This window comes from Etheostoma spectabile, chromosome 6 (genome assembly GCF_008692095.1).
Source record: "Etheostoma spectabile isolate EspeVRDwgs_2016 chromosome 6, UIUC_Espe_1.0, whole genome shotgun sequence".
Classification (NCBI taxonomy): domain Eukaryota; kingdom Metazoa; phylum Chordata; class Actinopteri; order Perciformes; family Percidae; genus Etheostoma; species Etheostoma spectabile.
In genome coordinates this window covers 9,198,759-9,209,721 of record NC_045738.1, presented here as the reverse complement: position 1 = coordinate 9,209,721, position 10,963 = coordinate 9,198,759, and the positions used below count along the sequence as shown (strand labels likewise).

Below are 10,963 nucleotides of genomic sequence, written 5' to 3'. Positions count from 1 at the left end.
ACTGCAGACACAATGAAAACGATGAATAATCGATATGTCTTCTCGGTTTACATCATTGTGGTAAATGTTCCTAAGACATGGCGCTTACACTGGGTCCAGACACACGAATAGCCTGTCGTCGGTGGAATGTAACTAAGTAGCTACATTTACTCGAGTACAATGTTGAGGTATTCTTAAGTTACTTTATATTTCACATTTCCGAAGCAAATATTGTACCTTTTACTCCATTACATTTATATGACAGTTAGAGTAGCCTAACTTTACATAATTAATTTACCTAATATTTAACAAACACAAGCTGTTGGTAACTATAAGGGCCCACAAACATCCAGATAAGTCGGGCAATTCTTTTTTTTTTTTACCATTACTAATTACTCATTAAATCTAAAAGTCACAAACCACATGGTCAATAATTAGCAGAGCCCAGTCTTATTACTCACTACAAAATCTTCCGAGTGGTTGTAAACAGGAATGTAGTTTTACTTGATTGACATTCACAAGGGTCTTTGATTAATGTTCTGTCAAATTACTAATTGACCCATTACTGGTCCCCTGCCAAAGGAGACCCGTAATAAGATAACTGTTCACAGTCATGTCACTGACAGACACCTCACCATCCTGTCAGGTGCTTCTACTTTTAGCAGGATTATTTGTTTTAAAAAATTACAGGTCAAATTAAATTGAATGTAAGTAAATTCTTCTAGGCTAAAATATAAAGTAAAAATCTATTACGAAAGTGCTACAGTGGACAGAGCTTGTTGTAGGTGGTTTGAAATGAACGATGAAAACAACTGCCCAACCACCCCCCACCCACTTCCTCAAACCCAACTTGACCACATGACTCTTTTGGGGAGAAGAAATAACTGATGGTGTTCATTTTTTCATTTGTGCTGCATCCGCCACCCATGCCACACACACACACACACACACACACACACACACACACACACACACCACACACACACACACACACACACACACACACACACACTAGAAACTAAGGTAGCATTTCCAACTGCACTTTACTGAGGTTAAAGATGTGAGGGGCCCTCAGAAGACCACCAGGCCTGTACTGATGAGCCCATATACACTCAGAAACCACACATCAGACCAAACTGTGTGAGAACTAAACTGAATTTTAGGATTATTCAAAGCACATTGCTTAATAAACAAGATAGGCCTACAAAAGACTGGTATGATGAATATTATAAGTTGTATGTCAAATAAATCAGTGCGCTTTATCAGAAATAATTCACAGATATAATAAGCAGTGACTGAGAACAACCGGAAATATTAATTGAAAAGACACATGTTAAAGGTGCTCTAAGCGATGTTGGGTGACGTTACTTCTTTTTGACATTCAAATTATTTTCAAACAAAAAGAGAATAGCCCCTCCCACTCACTTCTGTGCTTCCTCGCACTAACCCCCACACCTCCACCCCCGAAATGCTTCTAGTCAGTTATTGGCTGAAACGCTGGAAAACTGCTTGTATTTGCTTCGCGGTGCAGGTGGGTACAGTTTATTTTTGTTGCTTTATGTAGACCATAGGCTGTCTACAGAGACGGCATCTTTTTTACAATGTGTTCTGGGGACAGACAGCTCGCGGATAGTGAGGAGAGGAGAGTTTGCTGTATGTGACAATAAATGTACCCTAAAACACGTGTGACATTGCTTAGAGCACCTTTAAGCTCTTTTTCTACATTTTAATTGAGTCCAGCAGTATTAACTGCCATGTTTGATGAACTTCAATATTAGATGTTAACCAAAACGGTACTCAGGATGCCAAACCCCATAGACTGTTGTGCTAAAATATTAATCTTTTTTGTTTGGCATTTTCTTGCTTAGATTTTGTAAAAAAAAAAAAAAAAAACAGACAGTAAAATTAATTGACCGTTGAGCGTGGCATGGTTGTTGGTGCCAGACGGGGCGGTCTGAGTATTTCACAATCTGCTCAGTTACTGGGATTTTCACGCACAACCATTTCTAGGGTTTACAAAGAATGGTGTGAAAAGGGAAAAAGATCCAGTATGCGGCAGTCCTGTGGGCGAAAATGCCTTGCTGATGCTAGAGGTCAGAGGAGAATGGGCCGATGATTCGAGCTGATAGAAGAGCAACTTTGACTGAAATAACCGAGGGATGCAGCGAAGCATTTGTGATGCCACAACACGCACAACCTTGAGGCAGATGGGCTACAACAGCAGAAGACCCCACCGGGTACAACTCATCTCCACTACAAATAGGAAAAAGAGGCTACAATTTACAAGAGCTCACCAAAATTGGACAGTTGAAGACTGGAAAAATGTTGCCTGGTCGGATGAGTCTCGATTTCTGTTGAGACATTCAGATGGTAGAGTCAGAATTTGGCGTAAACAGAATGAGAACATGGATCCATCATGCCTTGTTACCACTGTACAGGCTGCTGGTGGTGGTGTAATGGTGTGGGGGATGTTTTCTTGGCACACTTTAGGCCCCTTAGTGCCAATTAGGCATCGTTTAAATGCCACGGCCTACCTGAGCATTGTTTCTGACCATGTCCATCCCTTTATGGCCACCACGTACCCATCCTCTGATGGCTACTTCCAGCAGGATTATGCACCATGTCACAAAGCTCGAATCATTTCAAATTGGTTTCTTGAACACGACAATGAGTTCACTGTACAAAAATGGCCCCCACAGTCAGCAGATCTCAACCCAATAGAGCATCTTTGGGATGTGGTGGAACGGGAACTTCGTGCCCTGGATGTGCATCCCACAAATCTCCATCAACTGCAAGACACTATCCTATCAATATGGGCCAACATTTCTAAAGAATGCTTTCAGCACCTTGTTAAATCAATGCCACGTAAAATTAAGGCAGTTCTGAAGGCGAAAGGGGGTCAAACACAGTTTTAGTATGGTGTTCCTAATAATCCTATAGGTGAGTGTATGTCTAAGTTTATTTGCAAAGCGTAAGTCAGTGAACTAGCATGTCGCTACTTCCCACAGTAGGCTGCTTGAAACAACAACAAATTCCTTGCAGTCTGCGTTGCCTTGACGCGCAGTAAATTTCTTTTGAAGGTGCACGTCGAGCTACGACGGAGGGCTTGAAGAAGGTTTCGGGGCGACGCAGAGGGGTCTGCGGGGGTACGCTGTTGATTCGTCGCAGAAGCATAAAACATTCTTAAGTGTTGCGTAGCATAGATTCGTGCCTGATCAAGAGCCTGGCCATTCATACCAGATGTGCAAAAAATAGAGGAGACACCAAAACTATCGCTGCAGCGTACAGGCCTATGCAGACGATAAGCACCCGGTGTGGCTTGACAGATTGTATAACATGGGCGCCAAAATGAAAATAGTTGCTATACGTTGTGTTCCAGCTGTAAGTCTTCTGACAGTTTGGGTAAAATTAAGAGCTGTATTGAAGCCTTGTGGTTGCTGGCTGGGTTGGTAGGTGACAAAACACAGTTAGAAATGGTCACATGACTAATAACACAAACATTTTGATGTTAAATTTATGAGAATAAAAATGTCCTCCTTAGGAAAATTTAAACTCTCTCTCTTTTTATGTAATTTTATGTTTGTTCCATAGCTGCAGAAGGTCAGTTGTTTAAAGCAGCGAGTTCTGTTCCCCCAACATGTAAACATTAGTGTTACAGCATGATATATTAATATTACTTTCCCATGTTTCATAGTCCAATATAAAAATCATAGAATGCAATGTCTTCAAACTATAGCTGGTACAGTGCGAATATAATCTAAATAGTGCTCCATATGCTTTCAGGTCTTTCAGAGGTGCACTTCTTCGGCATCGTGGTCTGCAGTAACTGCTTGAGCAGCACTGATCTCTGTGATGTGGACAGTGATGCCGGCATATCCTGGCATGCATCAGTCATTTCTGACTGTTGAAACATGTTCAAAGAGTCAGAGTGAGTGAGACAAACCAGCCTATGAACAAGATGACACTGCTATCATGATGATTTTAAGTTTGAACCCTTTGTGTCTCCGTTGTAAGTAATGATATTCTCATGGCATATAAATCCACACCTTGTATTTAAATACGACCACATCCACCACATGGTGGGGTAACAGTTAACAACCCACACCTGAAAATATAACTTAAAATGTGTTAGAGGCCTGAAACTCAGTCTTGTTAACTAATGCGTTTCAAATGTTAGATCTCTTTGATTGCACCAATTTGTCAAAGTGATAGCTGCAATTAACTTTGAAATAAATTTAAAAAATACATCATATTTAATAAAAACGCATGAAATACTGACAGACAAAAAGCAGCATATGACATTCTTCACTCATCTTTGACAAATGAATCAAATGGGATATTTTTGTACAAAATCCTGACTTTTATCAAATATAGGAATAACAGTGTTGTTAACAGTTATGCAATTTACTATATTATGCTGTTAGTTATATTATCAGTTTAACTGTCAAGTTTGATCATGGGACTAATTAAAAGAAGCTTGAGTATAGAGTTTTGCATGCTCTTTGGCAAAATCTCATTGCAATCCTATATCCAATTCAAGACCCAGATCCAATTGCAAAATACTCTTGCTTGATCTACTGTACATAATTAAATTTGTAAAAGTTGACTTTAATCACAAAGATTATTTTTTTTGTTCAAAAAATTTAGTAGTTTATACAAAGACCAGTCCTGCGTGAGCTACATAATTATCTGATGCAAAAGTTTCCTTAATTCTTTTAAGTGGTTTAAGCAGGACATTTTTATCAGTGAGTGCTTATGTGTTCGTAGTAATTACAAATTCGCCCTTGTTATTTATAAGGTTGGAAGCAAAAACCTTAGAATTTTGTTAACCAAAAAAGGAAAGTAATGCAATTTTCATTCCCTGTTACAAACAATTTAACTCATTGACAAATGAATAAACATGTGGTTTGCTCAATTCATATATTACCAATAGGTAAAGCTTTATTGGAGGAAACTAAATAGTCATTATCAGTACATTTTGAGAAACAATCTCACTTCCAAAGGCCCCAGTGTGACATAAAACCATTAATATTGTAAAAGTTACAATAAATAATACCCTAACATTTAGCTCAATAAAATATGTTTAGATAAATACTGTTGTTGATGTGTTAGTAACACTAAGCAGAGGTAATCAAGTAAAGGTATTTCATGAAACTGTACAGTTTGTTGGTAATAAGTTATAACATGTTGGCCAGCAGAAAAGTATGGATGTTAAGATATGATAAAATGTCATATTTATTTCTTAAATCAGCTGGCAAATAAGTACACACTCCTCACAAAATACTGCAAACCAATTATACATACAAACACACGCGCACGCACACACACACACACACACACATATATATATTGCAGCCTCAGCTTGTTGACAGTGCTTGTGTCACTCTCCCAGTAGTAGTTGGCTGAAATTGATTGACAGGAACAGTGCTGCACAAGAGGCATGAAAGAAAACAGGACAGTGACATTACAGAAGATCAAAGAGCAGACATGTGACCAACTACAAGCTTTCACACCAACATGTCCCATCAGACACGTGTGGATAAAAATGTACTTTACCTGTTGTTTCTGTGTGCAGTTTGGAGCCATCGCTGCTGGTCACTTTACATGAAATAAACGTTTTTCTGCCTTCCTTCTTATCCAGAGAAGATTCAAGCAACACTGTGCTTCCAAGTGGGATGGGCCTGGGGACAACACAAGTGTTTGTCAGGGCAAACTGATCATGATAGTAATACAGTACACACTAATTACGCTCCACAGACTGCTCCTCCTGAGCACCTAATACTGAGATGTGATTAAATTAAAATTAGTACATATTGCTGAATATAGGGTGTTGGGTCTTCAAAATGTACAGAAACCTTTCATCTATCATTATGCTAACCAATGAAAAAATAACATTTCCGGTAAGATATTTTACATTGTGTTGAATTTTTAAACAAAGCACCATATGTTAATTCTGCTGCGCTATGTATGACAAAATACCTATATCTATTTACAAAACAAATTGACTTTGCATGCGTTTAAAATGTATTCTTACTGTACCTGCGGTAGTTGATGTTAAGGTTGGCAGTCATTACGGGTCCAGAGAGTATAGTTGCATGAGTACCTGTCACAGTATCAATCATAGTGGCTATTGCCCCCCCATGGACATGTCTGGAAACACACACAATGTCTATTATTATTATTAACTTAATTATTATTTTATTAAGTTCTAGGATTTAAAAATAGCCTATTTTATGAGATTATTCCTTTTGATTACATAATTGGCATTTTGTCTTTATTTAGAAGTGGATAATATAGAGGCAGACAGAAAATGGGGGAGTGTGAAGGGTATGACTTCCAACAATGGTCTGTGGCTGGAATCCTCTACCGTGGTGCCCCAAACAAGCATATCTCAGACCAAGACTGAAAATTGTTTAAAATTATTAAATGTAAATATTCAAGGTATCATTGTGTCGTTTTCAGAGTAGAGTACTGTTAGGAGTATGTAAACTCCCCCCCCCCCCCCCCCCCCCCCCCCCCCGCATATAATGTGTTCAGAAACATTAATGGTTATCTCACCCTGGTGGCCCTTCCAGAAGGTGTCCAGCCTGGAAAATACACATACACTTCTGCTCCTCACTGTTGACAAACAAAACATACTCAAATGCTGCCCCCGGGTCTCTGATGTTCCGGGTAAAAAGACGAGCTTTTGACTGGATTATCTTACTAAGATACACTCCACCTGACGGAAAAACACACAAGGGAACTGTCAACAGTTATACATTTTGAGTCATGTTTTTGGCCACCTGAATGTCCAATATTCATATATTTTTCACTGCAAATTTTTCACTGGGGCTGAACACAACGCCATGAGATTGATGACAGTAAACCAAAACAGTAAAGTTACAAACCGGACAGCTAAAAATTTAGCTGCAGGTCTGTGTGATAATTATCTGTAGGTTCATCACCATGAGAAATCCCTTCCAAAACAATGTGACCATGTGGAAGGGATTTTTCATATATATATATATATATATATATATATATATATATATATATATGTTGTTCAAGTACAAAAAATAGTTTACGCTGAGGATAGGCCATGTCCACTCAAACCAGTCATGACCAAACCAGGCCTAGAAGCAACATTTAATCAATAAATAGATATTTTGTTAAAATACAGCAGGAACAAAAACATTTTAACCCTCAGATCTTGATTATTGCAACAACAAAAAACTCTTCCACCATCAGTCTATTCAGTCTATTCGTCACTCTATTTTCTAAACAAAACAAGCAGAAAGACAGAGAAATGTCACAGTCTGCACTTTTACCGGTAGCATACTTGAGGAAGCGATTGTAGCTTGGCAGTCTCCGCCATGGCCCTTCCTGTTTCTCTCCTTCCTCCGTCTCCACCTCACACTGACTGTTATAATGCTCGTACAACCGCATCATTTCCGAGCCCCATGAGGAGTTAGGCAGGCTGAAGTCCCGGGGCTTGGAGAAAAAGAGCGATGGCAGCGCCTGGTGAACAGGGAAATCCTTTACAACCTATGTCTACTACTGTATCTGGGACTGTGTTGGCTGTGTTGCAACAGGGAATGTTACAGAATTCTGTAAAAAGTAGAACAATAGAAATTTGTCATCCATCATACCATTTCTACTGAGGTCTCTATCCCTTTTATAACTCTAGTTGTATTAGGCCCTTGGAGGCAATGTTGTAAATGGTAGAAATGCATATAGATAAAGATATGTTTGTTTCTAGAAGATCACAAGAAGAGCCATACACACCTGTTTTTGTGACCTTGTTTTCTTGGGTAGTATGTCTAGCCTATTGGAACTGTTTTTGTCCAGTAAATCCCTTTGCAAAACTGTAGTAAATATGTTGGTTTTACATCAACTGAGATGGAATCATTTCACTATACAAATGGGGTTGGAGTCTGCAGTGTTGTTGTACCGGACTGCGTTACATCAAAATCTGTTTCTAATATTCTTCCCCCTCATGTTTGTAAATGGGATTGGCAAAATCTTAAAAACACCTCTCAGTATGATGCAGTACAGTTCAACACCCCTGCAAACTACAACCTCAATAATAAACATTCAGTTAAATTAATACTGTACCTCTCTGACAGTGTCAATCAAAATGGAACATTAACTAACAACTTAGCCATTGTATTGGATTGGTGTTTTACAGGTTACCTTATAAAGTGGCCACGTATTTGTATGTCAATATTGCATTATAAAAAGATTATTATATGATATTGAATGTTATGTAGTATGTTACCCACATCTTATAGTTCCATTCATAAAAATACGTAACATGTAAATAATAATAACAATAAGGATTTTTAACTATGAGGGCTGCAGAATTTTGCACTAACTTTTTTGGTTGACCTGACTTATACATTTTCTATTCCCCTTAATGTCCAGTGTTTGTACAGGAACGCACACGTTTACATTGAATCACAGGATGAACCCATCACTGCACTGAGAAACATCTAGTAGCACTGAGAGGAGAGTGAGTTCACAGGGCACACAGATGAAAATCCCATTCATAAAGATGCAAGCAGTCCTTTAAAGCACTTTCATCAAAACAGTGCACATTCTACTTACCACCATGGTCCGTACAAAGGTGGTCCCCCTGACTGAGACGGTGGTAGGCGGGTGTCTGAGTTGAGTCTGTGTAGATGAGAGTGAGCCGAGGCGTTGAAAGCCCTTGTATATTCGACCAAGGCTCCTTGCCATTTGTACACTGTTTAAAATGACGAGGATAGTGAAAACCCTTTCACAGAGACCAAGCAGCCTGTATTTTGATGTCTATAACTGATTGTGTAACGTTAACGGTTATAAGGCTAGCACCGTAACAATGGGCTATCGATTTAATAACCACTGATTTACCGTAAAAGCATGTAATTATATACCTTTAGAATGTTTAACACATGTTCCTGTTTGGCTGTCTCAAAAACTAAAACTACGGCCTTATTGTTTTACCGGTGACTTTCAGGGTGTCATCAGATTCATTTAGCGCCTGTCAACTTCCGGAACGAGCAGCGTCATTGAATCACGTGATTTAGACCTTGCATGTGACTGGCTGTACGTGGTTTCAATCGTGAAGATGTCACACCTAATTTGAATTAAAATAGTGAGGATTTGATTTTTGGTATTCACAAGTATACAACTCAGGTACATAGAATAGGGTGACCAAACGTCCCCTTTTGCCCGGACATGCCCACTTTTTACGTAGGGTCCAGGGGGGTTTATCAATTCATGAAAATGCCCGTTTTTCACTGTTTTTCATGGTACCATTAAGCATGTTCTTAAATCGACTGGCGTTTTGCACACAATGCTACGGTACTTTGTTGTGTGACGTAATTCCCAAAAGGCTGCCTTGCGGGCAGCTCTGCAACGTGTACATATCAGACAGGGAGCACATACAGGGAGCAGATCAGACAGCGGAGCACATACGGGGAGCACATACAGGGAGCAGATCAGACAGCGGAGCAGATCAGACAGGGAGCACATACAGAGAGCAGATCAGACAGGGAGGACATACAGGGAGCAGATCAGACAGCGGAGCACACACGGGGAGCAGATCAGACAGCGGAGCACATACAGGGAGCACATACAGGTAGCAGATCAGACAGGGAGGACATACAGGGAGTATATCAGACAGCGGAGCAGATCAGACAGCGGAGCATCACTACACACAAAATGCCGAAGCATACGTGCAGCTTCACAGTTGTACTGCAAAAAAGACTTTCCACGAACCATCCCGGTCGGAACAAGTGGGAGGCAGAGTGCACTATGTGCAAAGCTATAGCACATACTGTATGTTTCAGTGTCTAAAGGAGCTAGAGATCTCAAAGCTCACATGGACACCGAACAACCTTAACTTCTTACACTGAAAAGGTTTTAAGAGATATTTAGTTGAAGCTGGATTTTGAAGCTGACACAGAATAAGTCATATTTAGAACATTATTTCATATCTATTTATTTGAAAAGAGATAGTATTTTGTTACAGGTTGTTACGTATTTTATTTTATTACATAAGTCATTTTTGTACTATTGAGGCATAATAAAGCCTGTTCATTACCCCTGAAAAGCCTGTCTAAATCTGTATATTGAGGCACAAGTTCCATGGTCACCTGAGATAGAACACAGCAAATTTGTAAAACTACACAATCCTTCATGGCAAAAACTTTTTACACAATAACACATTTGAAAAGGTGAAACCACACTTTATATCCCTTTGTTTCCTCTTCGCAAAAACCAAAAGACCTGAGGACATCTGAACCCCCTCGTCAAAAAAACACAGGTAATAAAGATTGTCTGCGGAGGAGAGCTAAAGGTCCCAAGGCAATTATTTCCCTTATTGTAGTATTGTTTTACAATTGTTTACACATTTTGTTTTTCTAAACAAAAGTCATCTTTAAAATGTAATGGAAAAACAATTTCACTGAACACCAAGTAATTAAATATGTGATGCGTTAAGACACATTTTGTTTTCCAGTCACTTCAGTGCATTGACCTTTTCAAGAAATGTTAAATTTGGGGGTGGTAGTGGCTCAGTCCCTAGGAGTTGGGTTGGAAACTCGAAGGTCATGGTTCAAGTCCTCATATGGACCAAAGTACGGAATGTTGACTGGTAGCTAGAGAGATGCCAGTTCAACTTTGGGACACTGCCAAAGTGCTCTTGAGCAAGGCACCGATCACCCCAACCACTTAGGATGCCTGTTCAGCAGTCGCAGCCCACTCAATCTAATATCTCTCCATTAGTGCATGTCTAGGAACCTGAGCTTGTATATATTTTAGACCTGTGTGTAATAACAACATAGTGTAAATTGTAATTTCCCCTTTGGGAATCAATAAAGAGTATTAATAAATTATTCTGACTGATTCAACCAATGTCTCTCGGTTTATTCCAGAAACTGCACCTTTGTTATGCCATTTACCAAAACAGTATGTACCATTTAGTAACAAGCTGGAGGCACTTTGAGGGTGCAGACTC

The 10,963-nt window shown here is 39.4% G+C and overlaps 1 protein-coding gene across 2 annotated transcripts; it reads right to left on the bottom strand.

Annotated features, from left to right (window-relative positions):
• Positions 1-4,885: 4,885 nt before the first annotated feature.
• Positions 4,886-9,005, bottom strand: them4 (thioesterase superfamily member 4). Of its 2 annotated transcripts, none has more exons than XM_032519558.1 (7): positions 8,877-9,005; positions 8,569-8,707; positions 7,290-7,482; positions 6,538-6,700; positions 6,019-6,129; positions 5,536-5,660; positions 4,886-5,406 (listed from the first exon to the last, which is right to left on the bottom strand). In XM_032519558.1, the coding sequence occupies exons 2-7, from the start codon at positions 8,698-8,700 to the stop codon at positions 5,360-5,362; spliced, it is 771 nt and encodes a 256-aa protein (XP_032375449.1). In that variant the 5' UTR covers positions 8,701-8,707; positions 8,877-9,005; the 3' UTR covers positions 4,886-5,359. The 2 variants fall into 2 exon arrangements, with proteins under 2 accessions (XP_032375449.1, XP_032375450.1); XM_032519559.1 differs by having other exon boundaries at positions 7,290-7,479; positions 8,877-9,001.
• Between the last annotated feature and the right edge of the window lie 1,958 nt (positions 9,006-10,963).